The sequence below is a fragment of the Dromiciops gliroides genome, chromosome 6 (assembly GCF_019393635.1).
Source record: "Dromiciops gliroides isolate mDroGli1 chromosome 6, mDroGli1.pri, whole genome shotgun sequence".
Classification (NCBI taxonomy): Eukaryota; Metazoa; Chordata; class Mammalia; order Microbiotheria; family Microbiotheriidae; genus Dromiciops; species Dromiciops gliroides.
In genome coordinates, this window is record NC_057866.1 from 223,299,728 (window position 1) to 223,323,279 (window position 23,552).

The 23,552-nt window shown below is 35.7% G+C and overlaps 1 protein-coding gene across 2 annotated transcripts in view; it reads right to left on the reverse strand.

Moving 5' to 3' along the window:
• Positions 1-23,552, reverse strand: part of AP1AR (adaptor related protein complex 1 associated regulatory protein) — a 41,429-nt gene that overhangs the window by 13,865 nt on the left and 4,012 nt on the right. For both annotated transcript variants that reach the window (XM_043971606.1, XM_043971605.1), the window contains exons 2-5: positions 10,134-10,182; positions 4,020-4,046; positions 1,533-1,558; positions 904-1,000 (exon numbers count right to left, since the gene is read on the reverse strand). In XM_043971606.1, coding sequence (XP_043827541.1) covers positions 904-1,000; positions 1,533-1,558; positions 4,020-4,046; positions 10,134-10,182 — 199 coding nt within the window. The remainder of the gene's footprint in view (positions 1-903; positions 1,001-1,532; positions 1,559-4,019; positions 4,047-10,133; positions 10,183-23,552) is intronic.

The following is a 23,552-nucleotide window of genomic DNA, read 5'->3' on the forward strand; positions in this document are numbered from 1 at the left end:
TCAAAACTGTACTGCTTGGATACTGCCATTTAATCAATGGTAACTATCTCATAAAAATAAAACAAACAGTAGCTAGGTCATCAAGCCTCATAATTATTTTTCCCCCCTTTACAGCATTAAACACGCTAAAAACTGTCCCAATGAGAACAAATAAAATGTATAAAAACTGGATAGGAGCGAAATGTATTTTATAAACAAAATAATTTTTCAAGCTTTTTGTGTGAATTTGGTTTTCCACTAACTTTACAAGAATCTCAAACCATCATTAGATTTGAACACTTGGTCCATCTTCCTTATCTATAACAGATTAGAAAATGGAGGCCCCTATGTTAGGTAATTTGCTCACAGTGGAAGACGTGAGACCAGAAGTAAGGTTTCCTGGGGCCCAATCCAGGATTCTCCCTACTCAACTATGTTGCCTGAAATGTGCTTGACCACAATCCCTCTTTGAAATTTAAGAGGTTATTTTCTTGAACTCCCACATACTTCTTAAATATTATAGTAATGAACCAACTGCCTATGAACTGAATGACTGACTGTAAGAACTTTTCACTGATTCATTAAGACCCAGTTAGATTTAACTGATTGTAAAAATATTAATTCCCCTTAAGGAATTAAGCTTAAGGTTCTTCCTCAGAACACCTCTATGAAGTAGGTTTACAAATGAAGTAAGTAACTGAGGAACAAAGCATTAAGTGACTTGCTTCCAGACAAAAAACTAGTGCTGGGGAAGGGACAAACTGAAGCCTTCACACTTCAAACTCATTCTCTTTTGACAACAACACAAGGCTGTTATCAGTGAACTGTGAGCACTTAACATAATACTTATCACAAAAAATCAGGTGAAACACAACAAACATCCAAATCACATACATGGTTTTATAATCTGAGAATTCTATTTACCTCTCTTTGAATTTTAATATCAAATGTTTTTTGTTTTTCAGCAATAGAATCATAATGCCTCTCTCTTAGGTCAGCTATTTCTTCCTCAGTAAGGGGCCTAGGAAGAAAAAAGATACAAAACGTTTGCAATGTCAAAAGGTATTAAAATAAATTAGTGCTATGATTTTAATGCATATACTAGAACCAACAAATACTAACACCACTTCTATGGATGAGTGAAGCAATACTAAATTTAAATTAGGAACAACAGGATATTTTTATTGCAATCACCCTGAGCCAGGACAATGCATTACATTTAAAAATAAGGAATATTAAATGAAAATGCTTTTGATTACTAAGAACGTAATCTTTAGGTTAAAACAGATAAATATATGCTGCTTCTTCCTCATGTGACAAATATAACTAACAAAAGTAAGTGGAATTGTTCAGAAAACTGGCTTTTTAAGGCTATCATAGTATCCAGGTCTTTACATACTAAAAGGGTCAGTAAACTCTGAAAAAGACAATTTTAAAAATTTGCAAGATGGAAGAGAAAGGGGAAGAAGAAGCTTGTGTTAAGAAACAGGGGAAAACAGACTTAGTTTAAAGAATTCCTGAAGTTTATCACATACACACAAATCAGTCCTTACCTATGACTACTTCCTGGGCTTTCCCCCTGTTCCAAATAAATCAAATAGTTCATTAGATTTTATTAACTGTCTCTAAATAAAAGAAGTCAATATGCTAAGAATATATTTGTACCAATTAGCAAAATATTTTCTACATATTCTTTTAAGGGGATTCCTAAATATACTTTTAAAGCAAAACCAAAAAAATTAAAACAACATCAAAATTCACCAATTATGTATTACATATAAAATTAATTACTAATTAAGGGTATCATAGTCAATATTATTTTATACAATCATACAATGTTCATTTTTCCCTCTGAAAGCAAATCATAAATTACTAAAATAGATCTCTACTCAAACTGCTTAAAAATGTTTAAGAACAGCTTTAAAAAGAATTAATTGGAAAGAAAAGGATTATGCAAATAAAAATTCCCACCAACTCTAGTAAATTAGGAAAGATGACCAAAAACAGTGAAGCTCAAGTAAGTGAAAGACTATGAGGAATATATGATGGGAAAGAAGGGCTAATGAGTTCTACAGAGAAGGGACAGCAAGTTTTCATTGAGTACAAGCTGAATGAGGAAGCAGTATGGTACTTAAAAAGCAAAGATGATACTGTGATATACAGTTTTAGATCCACATTATCTAAATTCAACTGGGAAGGGGAGCAGGAACCCCCCCTCCCAACTCTGGCTCTCAGCAGGGCAGGTGCTCCCCAAGGGGTGGGGGAGCTTCACTTATATTAAGCAAGAACTGTGTAATTAGCATTCAAGAGCTAGAAAGTTTTTCTTCAGCTATTATTCCTATTGTAATATCTTTGATATGCAAAGTAATATTCTTATATTACAAAGAGTGAGCATAGGAATTAGTGGCCAAGAAGTCTATGGCTAACAGGCCCTGTTTAAATGGTGGTGTAACAACTTAAAGATATGCAGTATACTTACTGCATAACAACCTTGTGAAGGACATATTGAAAGTATTATCCCAGAAAATGAAGGCCCCAAGAGATTAAAGGATCGCACAACCAGTATGGGTCAGAGCCAGTCTTCAAATGAAAGTTTTTGTCAGATTCAGGTCTCAGGAAGGTATATGTAATGTTTACCATATGAGGGATTTTCTTGGGAATTTATAAGCAATATTCTACATAACCTGAAAGGTCTTCACTAGTTACAACATCCATGTATATCTATCTGGAACATTGTGGAAAATTTGGTAATAAAAATGAAAATGGGGGGAGGGCACAGAGGAGCACAAGTCTTATAAAGGATCTGTAAAAGTCCTGTAAGTTAAAAACATGGTATAATTTATCTTGGAGAAAAGGATATAGAATGACAATTAAAACAATCACATTTACAAAACATTACAACATGATGGGCTGGATTTTTTTCCCCACTCAACTGTCTTATGGTGTCTAATGTGTTATAACCATTGGTTTAGGGAGCTTAGGTGACCTGCTGGAGGTCACAGAATGAAGAACTAGTTTTTTGCTGTTATTTTTAACATTCTCACATTGATTGCAGAAGAGGGGAATTAATTCTGTGACTTCCTTTTCTAAATTATTTGTCTAAAAACCGACAAGTGAAAAGAAAACAAAATTCAGAAATGACCATGTTGTATCAATAATACTATCATCTGGGTATTTAGATATAGAACGATTATATCATTATCTATTACCACCACAGGGCTGCCCCTCTTCCTTATATTCTCCCTTTGCTCAGCTATTTGAATGTACACAGGGTTGGTGAGATGGGAGTCAACAACCCTTCTCTTCTGGATAAGGAAGACTATCAGGCCTTATCAGTTGCCCTGACACCATCTTCTAAGGTCCACAAGGTCTTATCACATGCTCTGACCCAAGGTCCTGCAGTCTTCCAGCACTATCACCTGACTTATTTATATACCCTAAGGACCTCTGTTCTTTGCCATCTGCCCCAGTGCAGCACTTTCAGAACTTCTAGGCCTTCTTCTCTGCCATGAAGCTGAATATTTTTAACATGTTGTTTCTTCCAACTCGATTTTTCTATTTGTATACACAGAACTTTAGTACAATGCTTGGTCAATAATATATTATTTTTTTTTGGTGTGGGGGGGGCAATGGGGGTTAAGCGACTTGCCCAGGGTCACACAGCTAGTAAGTGTCAAGTGTCTGAGGCTGGATTTGAACTCAGGTACTCCTGAATCCAGGGCTGGTGCTTTATCCACTGCACCACCTAGCCACCCCCAATAATATATTCTTAATAAATGCTTTTTTTCCCTTCCTTCCTTCCTTCCTTCCTTCCTTCCTTCCTTCCTTCCTTCCTTCCTTCCTTCCTTCCTTCCTTCCTTCCTTCCTTCCTTCCTTCCTTCCTTCCTTCCTTCCTTCCTCCCTCCCTCCCTCCCTCCCTCCCTCCCTCCCTCCCTCTTTGGTAAATACCCAGATAATCAAACTGTGAATAGGACTTAGGAGTTTATCCATAAAATGAAGAATCCTCAACCTTGCAATACAATAAAAATGAAAATACTTACTTCATCACTTTCTACTAGATTTTCAAACTGTAAAAAACAAGAACAATATGTTAATGAGGACAAGACATATACATCTTACCAGAAATGATAGTAACCTCATTTTTAAAGACAATATAATACAGCTATTTGTAAGGGTCTTGCAATTTTCAAATCATTTGAAATCAAATGACTTATCTCATTTGATCTTCCCAACAACTCTGGAAAATTGGAGGCAATTAATTACTTTATAACAGAAGCAAAAAATAAAAACTTTTCATAAAAATTAAGCAGAAATTTAATACAAAAGTTTTCCCTCCCTTGAAATAAACATACAGTTGCTAAAAATTCTTCATATCACTTTTTGTACCCAGAAAGGATTTTCTCTTCTTACTGATTTTGGGGCTTCATTTAACTCTTTCAGAGGATAGTGCTAACATTAATGCTAACCCTGTCAATACAAGGCCAGCTATTCAAATACATTTCCATATAAAGTTCTTTCTCACAAGTAGTTTCTGAAATCAGAAACTTTACCCATAGTTTCTGATCAAAGTCTTTCTGACAGGTAAAAACAACAAGTTCTACTGAAACAAAAGTTCCAATAATGAAAACTATTCACAATACCTTATATATTAGTTCATTTTTCAGGAATAAATATTTCTTACTTTAAAATAAACTAAAAGCAATACTCATCACTATGAAAACAGAAAACTTCACATTAAAATATGCTGCAGAACCTGAAAAGTGCTAAAATTCAAACCATGCAGCACAAACTACTATACTTGATAATAAGAATTGAGAAAGAATTAAACTACTTAAAATAGTGGCCTATTCAATGAATTATAGATACTAAATATGTTTTGTTTTGTTTTGTTTTGCAGGGCAATGAGGGTTAAGTGACTTGTGACTTGCACAGGGTCACACAGCTAGTAAGTGTGAAGTGTCTGAGGCCAGATTTGAATTCAGGTCCTCCTGAATCCAGGGCTGGTGCTTTATTAACTGTGCCACCTAGTTGCCCCCCCTTTTTTAAAGAATAAAAGTCTTATACTTGGGCGCTGAAGAAAGCAACCAAGAGGGAAGTCAAAGACTTTGCCTCAAGAGTAGAAAATGGCTTAGAGACAAGACTCTTTGAGACACATTTCTCCAATAATAAATATTAAAAAGATATGTTTAGGGGCAGCTAGGTGGCGCAGTGGATAGAGCACTGACCGTGGAGTCAAGAGTACCTGAGTTCAAATCCGGCCTCAGACACTTAGCACTTACTAGTTGTGTGACCTTCGGCAAGTCACTTAACCCCAATTGCCTCACTAAAAAAAAAAAAAAAAAAAAAAAAAAAAGGAAGATATGTGTATATTAGAATTCAACAGGTTTGGGTGACAGAAAAATATATATAGGTTTTATTTCCCGTACAGTTATTTGTGGTTGGTTCCTTAACAGACTCTAGAATATTGTTAGGTCCATGCTGGCTATTCTAATAAAGGGCAATCCAGTGTATGGATTTAAAGATGACTTTATAACTTCTCATTCTACTTCTGTATTTGCAGCTGGCCATTTCACTTTATGTCCTTATGATATGTGACACTGGTGGCACTCCCCGATCAGTAAAATGAAGGGATGGTCCTAGTGGACCTCTGAGGTGACCCCTGACTCTAACTCTAGGATCCATCTTGTAAAAGTTCCAATTGTGCCCCCATCCACCTGCTCCCTTGATCACTGCTTCTCTTCTGTGACCTTGCTCCATGAATTATTCTCCCCTCCCCCCATTAATTTTCAAGCTTTCCTTCTGTCAGACTATGAACATGCTTCCATCTCCTATATTCCAAAAACCAGTACAAACTTTCCTTTGACCCTGTCAATCTCTTCCACTATAATCATCTTTCTTCTTCACCAATGTCAAACTTTTAGTAAGAATAGTCTGTTTCAGGGGCAGCTAGATGGTACAGTGGATAGAGCACTGGCCCTGGATTCAGGAGGACCTGAGTTCAAATTTGACCTCAGACACTTGACACTTACTAGCTGTGTGACCCTAGGGAAGTCACTCAAACCCAACTGCCTCACCAAAAAAAAAAAAAAAAAAGTCTGTTCCCTCTATTCCTGAACTCCTTGCAATGTGGCTTCTAGCTCTCTCTATTCTTCTAAAGCAGCTCAATCATGACCTCATTGTTAATAAATCCAATGGCTGTTTTTTTGTCCTCATCTACCTTGATGTCTGTGGCATGACACTGAGCTCTATCCTCTTTTTTCTTGATATCTTTTCCTCCTAAAATACCGGTTTTATTATTTGACCATTCACTTTACTGAGTCCTTGGTTCTGGCTACTTAAACATGAGTGATTCCCCCAAATCTCGTCTCTTAATTTCTTCCTTGGTGGTTTCTTTTATAACAATTTATATCATCTTTTTCATAAAGATGACTCCCAAATTAATTTACTTACCCAAAGCCTGTCCCCAGAGCTTCAGTTATATTTTTACCTGCCTGATTCACAACCCCATCGAGAATGATCAAATTCAGTATGTTCAAAACTGACCTCTTACCTTCCAAACTTCTACATCTCTACTGATAGTACCACTTTTTCAGTTATTTAGGCTCATAATTTCAGTCATCTTAAGCTCTTCCCTTACTCTCATCAGATACATTCAATTAGCTGTCATGTCCTGTCAATTACACACACACACACACACACACACACACACACACACACACACACACACGTGAACAAATTTTACACTTACACACACACACAAATTATATTGCTCAAAAACATCACCACTTTTCAACTTGCACCCAATTTTCAGGCCCTTACCTCTTCTAACCTGGACTATCATACTAGCTTCCTAATTGGTCTTTCTTCTCTCTAATTCATCTTTCATCCTACTGGACAAGTTAGCACATACTTCAATTCACATCAATGCTCTCAAGAGTTACTCCTACATTGCCTATTGAATTAATTCCTGAGCCTCCTAAAATCTACAACCATATTTCTAGTATTTTGTTGTTGTTGTTCACTCATTTCCAACTCTTTGTGACTCCTTTTTAGGGTTTTCTTGGCAAAGATACTGGAGGGGTTTGCCATTTCCTTCTCGAGCTCATTTTACAGATGAGGAAATTGAGGCAAATAGGGTTAAGTGACTTGCCCAGGGTCACACAGATACTAAAGTGTCTGAGGCCATATTTGAACTCAGGAAGATGAATCTTCTTGACTTCAGGCCCAGCCACCCATTACCCCACCTTGCTGCCTCAGCTTATGTTTTAATATTCCCCTTTATTTAACTCCACATTCCAGCCAAATTAGAATATTTTTTTACTCTGTTGTCATCTTGCTTTCTTTCCTCTGTTTGTACCATCTCCAGGTATCCCTGTGCCCCCTTTCAACTTCTTTTTGTGTGTTGTCTCCTTCTGTTAGGCTGTAAGCTTCTCGAGGGAAGGAATGATTTTTCTTTTTCCTATTTGTATCTCTAGTGCTTGGCACATAGAAGGTACTAAATAAATGTTAACTGACTGCTTATATCTAGCTTTGTATTACTCAGCACAGTGGGCAATTAGTAAATGTTTATTAAATGAATGCCAATAGGAATATTAATTAAATAAAGATGGGCTGGATCACTATGACAATCACTATCACTAGAATTCCCTTAAAGACTTCAAGAAATATATCTTTGTTATGATAAAAATAATAAGTGGGGCTAAAGAATAGAGATACCTTTGTGACCCCAGTACAGCGATGTCATTTTGGTCCTCTTCAAGCATAAAAGACAATATCCACCCATTTTTTATGGAAAAAACCAAAACACTAACTCCTGAACCCCCTCAAATAATATACCCCTTTCCCAGCTTTAGGAAAACTACACTTATCAAGTATACCGAATGCTCCATAGATAATGCTTTTATCTTGGGACTTATACAAAGAAGGAAAATTAATAGATGACAGAATTTAAAGTTTCCAATGTCAGGTGGCCACAATTCAATATGCCCTTTTAGTGGTTTCTTAAGTGATCCTGCTAATAAAATATGAACCTCAATAAACCTAACCATAGGGAATGCTATAGATTATCACTGAATATTACATTTTTTAAAAATCCCTAATGAGGCAACAATTTATAAGAGTTCATTTTATTCAATGAATGCATTTTCTATGAAGTTGTATTTAAATCAATACATGTCAAATCAAATTAAATTTTACCATTGATTTATAATTACAAAGATGTATTTGTAAAGAAAAATAATTTGGTTACAAATATTATTTTTAAAAAACCTTGTTTTTAAAAAATTCATATATTTTTAAAAAAACCCAGTAGCATTTTAGTAAAATATCAATAATAATGCTAAGTTCAATGAGTTAGTAAAATACAATAATATAACATTCCAAAAATTGTAGTGATCATGAGATGTGGGAAGACGTAGCTTTATTTTACTGTGAGAACACTCACCTTTAAACTATATTTACAAATGCAATAAAACAGCTCTTCTAAATAATTTCTTATTATAGCTATCATTTTACTTACTGGCCTCTACCCAGCTAAATTTTTAGCAGAATTAGTTAACATTTTTTTGAAATACAACATTATATTTTTGTATTTAAAAGTTGTGATATGCTGACTCTTTTTTTTGTTTTTGTTTTTTGCAGGGCAATGAGGGTTAAGTGACTTGCCCAGGGCCACACAGCTAGTAAGTGTCAAGTGTCTGAGGCCGGATTTGAACTCAGGTACTCCTGAATCCAGGGCCGGTGCTCTATCCACTGTGCTATCTAGCTGCCCCTATGCTGACTCTTTTTAAGAGAGAGTTGGAAAAAAAGAGTGGAAGGATAAAATAGATAAACCTTTGGTTAATTTGATTAAAAAAAAGAGAGGAAAACCAAATTACCAGTATCAAAAATGAAAGGGGTGAATTCACCACCAATGAAGTGGAAATTAAAGCACTAATTAGGAGCTATTTTGCCCAACTCTGTGCCAATAAATTGACAATCTAAATGAAATGGATAAATATTTACAAGAAAGAGTGGAAGGATATCTGTATTATCTTGAAAATGCTAGGGGGAGGGGGATTGTTTTGGCTAAGAAGCAGTCTACTTCATCGTGCTGAAACATGGTGAAAGGCAAAAAGGAAAAATCAAGCAAGGAAGATAAAAGCAAAATAAAACGCCAAGGAAGTAAGATTAAAGACAACTTCGGGATGAAATTTTACTTAGTGATATTGGAAAAAGATACTAAAATATACTGTGACTTGAAAAATTACCCAATCAAGAACTCTTTAAAAAAATTCTTTCAAGGGTGAATACCTACATAAGTCTTACCATAAGTCTACATTATGTAATTTAATATGAAAATTTAAAAATTCAACATATAAAATACATTAAATAATTGTGCTCATATTTCATTTACTAACACATCATAAAACTTAAAAAAGATGTTTTCTTACTTGAAAATGAAAAAAGAAAAACTTTTCTGGGTATAGGGAAATAGTAGCAAAACAATGAAATCAAAAGGATAGGAAAATAGGTTTCTTTGAGGAAAGTTTTCAAGGGACAACTTTTTTAAAAAAACACTTGAATTATGGAAGGACAAAACATAAAGGTAGGGGGCAGCTATGTGGCACAGTGGATAAAGCACAGGCCCTGGATTCAGGAAGACCTGAGTTCAAATCCGGCCTCAGACACTTGACACTTACTAACTGTGTGACCCTGGCCAAGTCACTTAACCCTCATTGCCCCACAAAAACAAAGCAAAAGAAAACAAAACAAAAAAACTGTAAAAGATGGCAACTAGCTCCATGTCTCTGACCATACTATTCATCCCACTTAGAATGATCTCTTTCCTAACTACCCTTTGCCCAACAATTCTGTCCATTACTTTCTTTGGGACCTAGCTCAAAACTAAGACTTAGTCACTCCTTATTGATTCTTCATTCTGATCAGTTTATACATCATACTCAACTTGTTCATATAGAGCTCTGAAGTTTTATTTCCTAATTATTTCATGGTTGCTCTTGTAGAACGGTCTTTCCTGACCTCAAATAAATACAAGCTAGCATAGCCAGTATTCAACAGATAAAACACTTGTTGAACAAAGAAATGAGGTGCAATTCTTCAATTCAATTCAACATTTATTAAGTACCTAATATGTTATTCAGCATTCTACTTGCCTCTATAGTGAAATGCTCGCCTGTTGGGCACGTCCTAAAATACTTTGACCTGGGAAGAAAAAAAAAATGCTACCATTAAGGAATATAATTCACTTTACAACACTATTTTAAATAACAGCATAAAATCATTTCCCTGGGGGACACCTATCAAGCTTCAAATATTTCATACAGTTAACAAACCATAACCACAATTTTTCGAGATATCAGTAAAGCAGACCATTTCATTGTTAAATTGTTATTTAAATTGTTAAATGTTACTAACATTTATATTGTCATTATTTCATTAAAAAAGAATCTTAAAATGATATTTTAGTTAACTATTAATGGAGCTTATATGGCAGTCATTTACTATTATTAATTCATGACACAAATGTTACCCAAAATAGAATAATAATTTTGAATCTTTGCTACCATCCTTTTACCTTATTATTTCAATAAAAATATTCTGGCAGAATGTCCATGAACCAGAAAAATTATACATCTAAAAAAGCCAAAGTCAACATTGACAAAGACATTTACCAAGCCTAAATTTATCATCTGCCATAATTCCCATTATAAGAGGTATACAAGTAGTCAAAGAAAATAAATGAATACTCTTTCCAAGAAGCTGAGTACCTAACAATAATGTAGGCCTAAATGCTATATAATAGACTTTAGTATTACTAGAAGCAAATTGTTAAAAAATACCATTATTCTATTTTTAGTCAATACCATTATCAGCATATAAGAAGTTCCAATGTCAAGAAGTGCCAATACTCCTAGGAGTGTCTAAGAGAACTGAATTATACCTGAAATATTCCTCAATCTCTAGTGAAAAGTGCCTCTAACTCAAAATCCACCTAATCACAATCAAGGCAATTCCCTTCACATTCCAGTGCCTCCCCTTACTCTCCCATCCCCATCTCAGATAACAAAATAGGAATTTGAAAATGCCCTGCAAACTGGTGAAAATATTCCTTTCCCTTTACTCACTTCAGAAAAGTAAGAAGCCCTAGAACTTGACTTTGAAAAGTACATTTTCATTCTAGAATGGGAATAAGGCAGAAACATATAGCATCGATAAATAAAAGCAGTACCATATAAGACTAGAGTATGACAGAACTGCTGAAAAAATAACACATTCTTGGGTTACATCACAGTACAACATTTAGTTCCAGGTGTCACATTTTGTATGGGGCAATAATATAAAGTGACAAAATATCTATAAGAGAGCGAGCAGAATGGCAGTGGTTTGGAACCATGTTATATGAGGAACAGTTGAAGGAACTAGAAGAAAGACGTTAACTTAAAAGGGAGGGCATAGAAGGAAAAATGCTAGACATCTTCAAAATCTTGAAAGAATCCCATGTGAACAGAAATGAGTGGAAGTCATAGGAAAGAGTATTTTGTTTCAACATATAGAAAAACTTTTATGTCAAATAGAACTATTCAACAACTATTGCCTCTGGAAACATAATGTTCCTGGTTATTAGAAATATTCATATGGAGAGCAAATGGTACACTAGAAGTGAGGTTGCATGGGAGATTACTGTCCTGAAAATTTGACAGGAAAATCCCTTCCATATCTAATATTCTAAATTCACCTAAGTTATCTGACAGTGAAATACCCATCTAACATGTCTGCTGAAGACTAAGTTCTGAAACTGTGATTATACTGTAATTTAAAATTATTTATCAAAGAGTACTTTAAAGTCATTTTTAAAATTAAAAATTGCTGGCAAAACAAATAGTTTATTCTTTGTTTAGAAGAGGAAGCTAAAGTAAGTGGAAAAACAGCTAATTCATCAGTGGAACATAGGATAATACTTTAGACATCCCTAAACTGAGAAATTTATCACAAATCAGACTTAACTCATTTAAAGGAAATCCTTTGTTCCCCAGAAGAGTATAAACAAAGTATCTACCCACCCAATTGGATTGTAATTTAGATAGAGTATATTACACTAATATAATGTTAATATAATATGATATATCATACCACATCCTATCATATCATATGAATAATCATGTTGCTTGTTTATACAGTAACTTAAAGTTCTTAAAGCTTGTCATAATATGTTCTAATTTGATTGTTGCAAGACCTTAGTGAGATATTACTGCTCCCATTTTACAGATGAGGACGCTGAGGCTCAGAAAGGTTAAAATTGTTGATACACAGTCTCTGAGCTAACAAGAGTTAGAGGCAGGATTTGACTCCAAATCCAGGTTGAGTAAAGCAGAGATATACTTAATTCTGGGGGCAGTGATGGTTAGTGATGAGTGTTCTTGACTAGGATTGACTTGGCTGATGTACAGGTATAATCTTGGCTCTGCTGTTTACCACCCACATGAACTTGGGGAAGTCATTCAATCTGAGCTCAATTTTCTTTTTTTTGTTTGTTTGTTTGGTTTTTTACAGGGCAATGGGGGTTAAGTGACTTGCCCAGGGTCACACAGCTAGTAAGTGTCAAGTGTCTGAGGCTGGATTTGAACTCAGGTACTCCTGAATCCAGGGCTGGTGCTTTATCCACTGCGCCACCTAGCTGCCCCTGAGCTCAATTTTCTAATCTCTAAATCAAAAGTTTAACTAGTTATGGTCTTTTTCTATCTTTAGCGTAGGATCCTATTATCAGGATAGTGCCCAAAATCACTGAGACAAATGATAAAGAATGTACCAGTGGGAGGTAGCTGGTGGGAAAGTAATGGAAAAAAATACCAGTGTCAAGAGTTTTGTACTCTCTGGCCTAATTCTGAAAGTATTTATCTTCAAGGGACAACAGAAATAATGAGGATTTTTGAGCAGTGAAGTGCTGAAAATCATACTTGTGTATTAGCTAAAGAAATGTCAACAACAAAACATAAAACTGGATTGGAAGGGAAGAATAGGAAATAACTATTATAGGAGGTGACTATAAAAGTCCAAGGAAAGTATTTATTGAAAGTTAAAAGTCCACAGAATTAAGGAAAGCATAAGGGCTTCCCAGGGATAAGAAGAAACTAGGAAGGCAATTGGATTTAACTAGAAAGAATCAATTCCTGCTTCAGAACCTTACCTAGAGGATGGACCAGAGTACTTTCTATTTCTATTAGGGGTTCACGAGTTCAAAGGTAGCGGGTTCACCTCATGAAAAGCCTTCAAGCAAATAATGGATGACCCCTATTGGATATGTTTTACAAGGAAATGTCTGTAGAGGAAGGGGATGGATTAGATGGCTCTGAAATCTGTTCCAACTTTGAGTTTCTTTAATTATTCTGTGAAAGGAAGCCTAGTATCTAAAATTCTTCATACTGGATAGTCCTCCTTAGGGTAAGTAAGAAGGGAGACAGGAGAGAAGCTTTGTTTTGTTTAGCCTCAGAGGCAGATCTCCTCTTGGTAAAGAAAGGCATCTAACAGCTGTAATGATGCTGATCAATGTGTTGGATGGCCGCAGTTAGCTGTCCCTTGTAAATCTTATAAACATTTAATTAGAGACTCAGGAAAGTACTAGGTGCTAGGGAATGGGCAGTGGCACAAAAAAGAAACAGATTTTATGATCCTTCCATTTGGAAGTTTATAATTCAGAAAAACAAAGCTAATGCTAAAAATAATAGCTGACATTTATAAAGTACTTTTTAATTTTATATTTTTAGTAGACCATTCCTTCACAAACACCTGCATTAAAGTTATAGAAAAAAAATTCACTACTTATTTACATAAACAACCTTTCTTTCAACAAGGTGTCTTCAGTGCATGTTAAAAATCACACAAGTGCCCTTGACTTCTACTAGACAAAAATTTGTTCAACAATACTCTGATTACCAGAATCAAATGAATAAAAGAAGATATATGTTTGCCAAATGTGTTTGCCACTGTCACCAAGGACTAACCTGCACAGAATTTAAAAGGAAAGAGAATTCAGTGTGAGGGGACAATACTCAAAGTTATACAGCAATGAAGCTTGCTCACACATTTGATGCCATAAGAAAACACTAATTTTAAAGTTCACTGATGGGAGTCCAAAGAATATACATACACGTATTTAACAGAAAGTAGTGGGCTCCATCTTTCAGAATTCATTTTTTCCAAATCAAAATGGATATTTTATAGTTAAGATAATTAACATTTATGACAAAAGATTAGGGCATTCAAATTGAAATACATAGCATGTTATATACAGTAGAATGCTATATTTTGGAATGCTAGTTTTTAATCTTCTGTTTTATTAGCTCCAAGTAATATAGCAAACAACTAATTAAAACCCAAATGCAGGACCAAGAAGGTAAAATGTGGTAAAATTAAAAAGAAATTTGTAAAGTATTTCTTTAATGATAGATTAGATGGTGAGTATTTTTCATTGTTATTTATAAAGCTATGATGCTACCAATTTCTATTACAGTAAATACTAAAATTCACTGAGAGTAAATATTGACCTTGGCGAATGAATCAGTGTTTACACGAGAAGAATCTGTATCTTAAAGTTTATCTTAAAAGAAGCAAAGGAATATTGATATACATATTTAACAGCTTTTAAAAAGCCAAATGCTTGAGAGGTAGTTCATATTTCAAAAAGTGCTCTCACAATATTGGCTAGAGCTCATTTCACATTATGGAATGTTTTTCAAGTTAGGGAGTCTGTGGTATGAGTTTTTAAAAGCACTGGGTTTGCAGGAGGAGACTCATTCTAGTCCATCTGATCCTCATCTGTAAGATGTCAGAGATATAACTTCCTATAATTCTATATACAACTTTGTCAGTATTTTTTCTAAGAAGTTGCTTCAGTTTTCCATAGTTTCTGCACCACAACTCTGTACTCTAATAATTCCCTTAGTTATCCTTTCTTTGTTGAGCCACTAATTATTCTCACATATGGACTAGTGAATGGTAAGCTATATAGGTGGGCAAAAGCCAGGAACAGCAAAAAACAGTACCCATTTCCTTAGAGCACCGGAGAAGGCAAACCCCCACAACAATGTATGTGCATATGCAATCTGTATGTGTATCTATATTCTCTTTTACTACATATACAAGCTAATATTTTGTTCATCAATTCGATGACCATTTTAAAGATGTTTAATATGCATAAAACACTGTGGCAGATGCTGAGAAATATAAAAAAAATCAAGACTTACAGTTCTTGACCTCATGTAACTTAAAATCTAAGAAAGGGTATTTGACATTCGTATAAATACATACTAACTAAAAGGTGAATAAGAATCTCACATTCACATTTCTATGGGTTGGTGTTTTCATTGATATAAATATTCCTTCTAGTGGTAAATCCTGCAATGCATCCATAAATTCAGTGATCACAGTAGTTCAACCTATGTGCTAGGAGGGGTTCTTGATATGGCATGAATGATAATGACACTAACAGGTCTAGTCCCCTGATTCTCACCAAACCCTTGCTCCATAATTGGTCAACATTGTCATTTTTCTCTCTGTGAATTGGATGATTTCTCTTACACCAATTCTGTGTAACTTCTCTTTCCTACTATGCTGCAGAGTATTCATGCCCACCATATACCTCTCTGTTGTCCTTTCTATGATGTATAGCTTTATTTCTTCAAAGACCAGAGCATTCTATGACTGGTAGCCATATACTATCACTGGAAAGAATACAGATACCAAAAAATTAAAATTAAAATAAAAAAAAGAATACAGATACCAAATGTTTAAGATCATTAAAAGCACTATGCAATTTCCCCAAAGCAATCCAGCCCACTCTACTCATATGTAGTTTTCTATCCCAGATATACACACAGATGGACCAGCTGTAGGAGCAATACCTATCAAAATCCCCCACCATGTGGTCTAGGCAAGTTTCTTTCCTTAAAAAGTAAGCAAGGGGGCAGCTAGATGGCACAGTGGTTAAAGTGCTGGCCCTGGATTCAGGAGTACCTGAGTTCAAATCCGGTCTCAGACACTTGACACTTACTAGCTGTGTGACCCTGGTCAAGTCACTTAACCCTCACTGCCTCACCAAACAAACAAACAAACAAACAAAAAGTTAAGCAAGTCATCCTTGAGATTTAACTGGTTAAGGGGGCTAGAGCCTCTAGCTCCCTAAATGCTGTAGGCCAGGGCAAGGAAAGCTTCAACTGTTCCCTCCAGGATGAGGACCATCATGGGCAATACAAAAGCAGGTATGCTAGACTGAACTGAACTAAGGCTGAATCCTAGCTGAATATCCTTTTCCTGCTATAGCTACATAAACCTCCTTTTATTGAGTGCTAAGTGTTTCACAAGTAAAACAAAACAAACAAAAAACAAGTGAAGTAAAAATTTAAATATATGGTACCAAGTCACAGAAGCTGAGATTTGGAAGGGACTTCAGCAGACACAGAAGTTCAATCCATACACATCCAATCAGGATTCATCTAACCTTTGCTTTAAGACCTCTAAGAAGTGGGAACAAAACACCTCCCAAGATAGGTCATTCCACTTTTCAGAAAAAAATAACTGAGGGAAAGTTTTCCCTGACCTCAAGATTAAATGTATGCCTCCTTGCAACTTCCACCCATTATACAGATGAAAGTGAAAGGTTAAGTGACTTGCACAGGGTCTGACACAACTAGGAAGTGTCTAAGACAAGGTTCTTGATTACATGTGCATGCTGTATTCACTAGCCACCTAGCTGCCTCTAATCTACAAATCATTATTTAAAAAAATCACTTTTTTTAATTTAAAGTTTTGAGTTCCAAATTTTATCCTTCCCTCCCTCTTCTCTCCCCTTCCTGAGGTGGTAAGCAATCAGATAATAGGTTATACAAGTGCAATTATGTAAAACATTGCCACAGTAGTAATTTTGTATAAAAAAACCTGAATAAAGGAGAAAAATGGAAGAAAGTGAAAAATAGGATGCTGCAGTCTGTGTGCAAGCAACATCAGTTCTTAATTTGGAGGTGGATAGTTTACTTCATTAATCCTCTGTGATTTTTTTTGGATCACTGTATTGCTGAGAATAGTTGTCATTCACAATTTGTCATCAAATAATATCGCTGTCACTGTGCGCAATGTTCTCTTGGGTCTGCTCACTTCACATAAATCTTTCCAGGCCTTTCAGAAAGCATCCTGTTTGTCATTTCTTATAGTACAATATTATTCCATCACCATCATACACCATAGCTTGTTTAGCCATTCCCCAATTGATGGACGTTCCTTTGATTTCCAATTCTAAGTCACCACAAAAAGAGCTGCTTTAAGTATTTTTCTACAAATAGGTCTTTTATTTTTCTTCTTTTTTTTGGGAAGTCTCTGGGACATAAACCTAGCAGTGGTATAGTTGGATCAAAGGGTATGCACAATTTTATAGCCCTTAGGGCACAGATCCAAATTGCTCTCCAGAATGGTTGGATCTTTTCACAATTCTACCAACAGTGGATTATTGTCCCAGTTTTCCCAAACTTCCTCCAAAATCCAATATTTTCCTTTATTGTTATATTTACTCCTCTGATAGGTATAAGATGATACCTCAGAGTTGTTTTAATTTGCATTTCTCTGATCAATAGTGATCTAGAACATTTTTTCATGATTATAGATAGCTTTTATTTCTTTGTCTGAAAACTGCCTGTTCATATCCCTTGACCATTTATCAATTGGGGAATGACTTGTATTTTTATAAAATTATAAAATTAAAATGATCTATTTTATCTTTTGTTTTACTCTCTATATCTTCTTTGGTCCTAAATTCTTCCTCTGTCTATAAATCTGACAGATAAACATTCCATACTCTCTTAATTTGCTTATAGTATCACCCTTTATGTATAAATCATGTACCCATTTTGACCTTATTTTAGCATATGGTGTGAGATGTTGGTCTATATCTAGTTTCTGCCATACTGTTTTCCAGTTTTCCCAGCAGTTTTTGTCAAATAATGAATTTTCGTTCCAAAAGCTTGGATCTTTGGGTTTATCATATACTAGAATACTATAGTCATTTGCTATAGCATAATTTGTACCTATTCTATTTCACTGATCCACTTCTCTATTTCTTAGCCAGTACCAGATTGTTTTGATAATTACTGCTTTATAATAAAGTTTGAGATCTGATATGACTAGACCACCTTCTTTCACATTTTTTCATTGATTCCCTTTATATCCTTGAGCTTTTGTTCTTCCAGATGAATTTTGTTATTATTTTGTCTATTTCTATAAAATATTTTTTGATAGTTTGATTGGTATGGCACTAAATAAATAAATTAACTTAGGTAGAGTTGTCATTTTCATTACATCAATTAATATTTTCCCAAGTGTTTAGATCTGACATTATTTGTGTGAAAAGTGTTTTATAGTTCTGGATATATAGTTCCTGGGTTTGCATTGGCAGGTAGACTCCCAAGTGAAATCATTATTTTTAAAAGATCACAACTACCTGATTTTTCTGTTCCTTTTTCACAGGTTCCAAATATCACAGGCCAGTTACCAATCAAACTCACAAATACATGGTATGTATATTTTCAGTTAGGTTATTACTGTCTTTGCTCAAAACCCTATTTCAGCCTTATTGGCTCCTTATCTTATTACACATAGTAATAACTGCCTCTTCTTTTTTAGTAGCCACCAAAAGGGATTGCTAGTTTACTAAGGTTAATGCTTCTATTTGTACCCTTGATCTCATCCCCTTTTGCCTCCTTCAGGTGACTTGTTCTAAAAGATCTTTCTCACACTTGCCACCAGCTTCTTCTTTATTTTCATCAAGAGAACCACCACTTTCCAATTCACCCAGGTTCGCAAGTGCATCACACATATCCAATCAGTTGCCAAATCCTGGAAAAGTGTGGTAGTGTTCACAACACCTCTCACATCTGTACCCTTCTTTCCCCTCAGAGATACCACATTAGAATCACCTTTCACCTGGCCACCTGCAGTAACTTTCTAATTGTTATCTGTTTCATCTCTGTCCTCTGCACTTCATTCTTCAAACAAGGGATGTGAGAGCTGGATGGAATCTCATCGGCCATCTAGTCCAACCCCTACCTGATATCTAACAAGGGGTCACAGCTGGTCTAAGCAGTCATGTGAAGAAAAAAGGAAAAGTAATTATGTAAAGGAAATAATTAGGGCAAATCAATTTAACACATGAGACTAAATGAAATGCACTAATCCTTCACTTATCAGCAGTCACTTATCTGATAGACTGAGGAAATTTAAAAGCCAAGAGTCATATCACAAAGTGATGGCATTCAGAGCACATTTATTCTTATTTTATGTACATCTAGTTTCCCAACTCAATGAAGGATATTAGTGAATGACTGCTAGATATAGATGCATATTAACATCAGAAAGAAATGAGAATTAGCCTGACAGGAAAGGAGGATTAGACATTTTCTTATTAACCATTAACTCTCAAAAAACTCTCAAAAGAGGAATCCTGTCAGCGAGAGCAGCCGTAGTTGTTTCCATATCACAAGAAAGCAAAGCGGCCAAAAATAGTCTTGTAAATTAACAGTGGAGAAAACTAATCTTTAATAGTGATCATAGGCATCCCTCCTCCACCAAGCCACCACACTTGAACAGGGTACACAAATTAGCCCACAGATTTATATTTTGGGACCCACTCTTGTTATTGTCGCTGTTAACACATATCTTCTTGTTCTTCCCCCAGCACCTTGTGGCAGTAAGAAGTATTCAACTCTGCTCAGTTATGTAAGGAGGATTGGGAGAAAGGAGAGAGATCCTATGCCTGGGTGGTCCCCATGTTAAAGAAACTTAAAGAAGCAGAAACTCTGCTCTGATCACCCACTCTACACTCCCCCAGACACTGACTCAACCCAACTCGAGAAGAAAAGAATTAAGGTAATTGGGTCAGAGGACTAACAGTTATACAGGCCTGAAGCTGACTGGAATAGAATTGAGACTAAATCTGCCCCCCTCAGAAGGAACCTGGGTCAGGGACAACTTTGAGATCCGGCCCTGGGGTTGGAGGTGTAAAGAGGGAGTAAATCCAATATCAAAGGGAAAGGAATCAGAAAGTAAAGGGGAATGAATATAATGGAAAAAGATAAAAATCATCAAAGGAGGAAGAAAATTCAGTTAAAAACAAAGCATAGGGGGCAGCTAGATGGCGCAGTGGTTAAAGCACCGGCCCTGGAGTCAGGAGTACCTGAGTTCAAATCCAGCCTCAGACACTTGACACTTACTAGCTGTGTGACCCTGGGCAAGTCACTTAACCCCCATTGCCTAAAAAAACAAACAAACAAACAAAAAACCAAAGCATAACCAGCTAAATCATCAGAGAAGATACCAAAATTAGAAGAGAAGTATAAAGATACCTAAAATATTAAAGAGCTCTAAACAGATACTGCAAGTTAAAGGAAATTAAACCAAGGCCTGATGAAATACAGACTCTTGGGGACTCCCAAGAGACCATAGAACCACAGTAGTATGTGCCAGAATAGTTCAAGAAATCAGACCCCCTAAGAGAAGAATTTATAGTAAAAACAAACAAACAGAAAAATCTATAGCTGTTATAGCAAAATAATTAATCTGAAGTAATCTTGAATCCATGTTGGCAATTTCTCCAAAGAAGTGAAAGAAAAATCAACACAATGGGACTAGAAACACACTGAAGTGAAGGAGAATCTGACCCCCAAAGCAATAAGAACATGAGATCTATATAAACCATTTAAAGATAACAGGTGTCCCAGAAGAACATGACAAGTCAAACAAGCAATACAAGAAAATGCCCAGAAATTCTGAATGCCTTTAGAGAAACAAAGAACAAATCAAAATAATCCACAGAGAGACTCTAGGGGAAAAAAAAGAAAAAAGAAAAAAGAGGGAAAGAAGGGAAAGGTTAGATAATAAATGGAAGCAAGCAAGAAAGGAATAAGTAAAACTTCAAAACAGAGGAAAAGACTGCAAAAAATAAGAGGGGGGGTTGTTTGCGGGTGACAAAGTGGATTAAACAAATCTAATTGTAGGGGAAAAGTACTCTCTTAAAAGAAAAAGGAGAACAAAAATAAAATCCTTATTAAAAAATGGAAGAAAGTATAAAACTAACAATCAAGAAACTGTAATCTGTTCCTTAGGATAAACACGGCCAAAAGTTGAGAAATTGCAGGGCAGGGGAAGCACCCTACCAAATTTCTTTTAGGATATAGCAAAGGAGGTCCAAAGACCAATACCATTAATACTGATTCAAACATTTAAAGAGAAATACCATCAGAGATTACGGCAATTTATCCAAAACATTTTATATATAGAAAATTTTATTCAGGACCAAAGAGTCCCAAGCTAGGTCTGCCTATTATAAGGAGAGCTAATCCCTAGTTTTTTTCAGTCTTAAATATACTAACTTTACACGGAAGTTTCTGTTTATTAAAAGGAAATATCCTAAGTCAGCATAAGCATATTATCTTGAGACAGTACCTTCAATTTTGGCTCCTTTTAAAAGTAAACTACATATAAAGGCAAGGGCCTCATATTCCCTTTGAACACTCCAGAGCCAGCAAAGACAGTATGGAACAAGTTAATAATTAAAATCACTGAATCAAAAACTTTCCCAACATCAAAAAAAAAAAAAAAGCGCAAGGAGAAAAGAACAGGTGGGGCAAAAAAAGATAAGATCCTTTCCTAGGGGCTAAGGATTAGTCCGAAGAAATCTCAAGGCGCTTTTAAATTGTGATTTTCCCCTTCTTAAACTGGAGATTCCCTAGTGGTAAGAGTTTGAATCAGAGAGTTTGGGAGTTGTAAGGGGCATCAGAATCATATAATCTAACCAAAAATGAAAGAAATTATCATTATAACCTATCAAACAAGAAATCATCCAGCCTTAAGATTTGGGGGGGGGGGGGAGAGAAGAGGAGAAATCCATCACTTCTAATTGTAAGGAAGATTTTCCTGACATGGAACCTAATGTGCCTCTTTGCAACTTTCACCCATTACTCCAAGTTTGTTCGTTCCCTCTGGGAAGAAAAACAAAACAAGTCTCATTTCTCCTCCGTGAAACCCTTCAAATTCCTGAATACTGTTCCCTACCCACCTCGGTCTTTGCTTCTAAAGGCTAAAATATGCCGAGTCCTTTCAGCTAGCCCCCATAAAACAGTGACTCGGGCCCTTTACCACCCTAGTTGTCCCACTCTGGACATTCTCCAGCATATCAGTGTCTTCCCTAAAACATGAGGAATCATGGGATTCAGAATCAAATTGCTTTTAGTTATTTCCTTGGAGTACTGGAAGATGTTAAGAGGAGAATTACCAGGTAAAAGGGTATTAACAGTTTTAGAGATCATATATTTCCACACTATACTCCAAAAAAGGCTGCCCTGGTTTACAAAGCCAAGAGCAATATAATTGCATTTGTTTCTCTATATTCCAACCAACACTAAATTTTATTAATTACCTTTATTTTTGCTAATTTAACACATGCACAACAAAGACTAATGCCAATTTACCACACCAAGTATACTGGCTCAATGGGACTTGAGTCTTACTGAAAATTAACCAAACTAGGAGGAAACTAATTTCAGTGGAATGTGTTTAAAAACACAAAAACACGTATTAGATTGGAATTACAAGACTTCAAATCCTGCTTATGCTACATCTCAGTGTGATCTTGGGCAAGTCTCTGGGTCTGAAGTCCCTTCTGGCACTCAAGTTCTGTAATCTTTTATCACATATCTTGAGCCAGTCATGAGTCAGAAGTGACCACCGTTGGGAGCTAATAATCCAATCTCTACATGTTTAAACCTATGTGCTGGGACTACCACAGAGGGGCAATAAGATAAACCACCAGGGGCAAATAAATGATGGTGACTGAAACAACAGGAATGAAGTTTCTTTTCCACTCTTATCACTAGACAACCTTTCTAACTTCTACCTCCAGCTCCTGGTTTTGTCCTCTGGGACCTGAACAAGTCTCACCCATCTTCCTATATTCTGATAGAGCTACAAACAAACCCTAAAACTAAAGGATAGTAATATAGGCAGAATTCCATCTTATGTCATGAATTATTTCCTTGAAAACATATTACATGAAACATTATTAGAACCAATGATACGTTATAAATAAGGCTAATGATGCTAACAGCTTTGCTATTTATGGCATGGTTTGGGTAAAGTATATTAACTACACAGTTGAAATAATGCTGTCTGTACACAGTGTTACTGTGTTTGAGGCCTAGATCTGAACTATAACAAGTAACTCTGATGCTTGGGGCAAATTTAGTCAGGTGACTACTGCTAGTCTAACATTCTCCTGGGTGTGCTTGGTTTCTGTGCCATCCCCACAGAACACAGCAGGAAAAACACAGCCCCATTCCTGAAGAAGCCATGGTTCAAAGGGCTCCCTCCATGAGGCAAATACCTACCACTTCATAAAACAACCTGGCTTCTGTCTATGAATGAAAAAGTATTTATTAAATGCTTAATATGTGACAAGCATTGTTCTAAATGCTGGAGAAAATGTATAGGGGAAAAAACGTGGAAAAAGAGACAGTCTCAGCTCTCAAGGAGCTTCT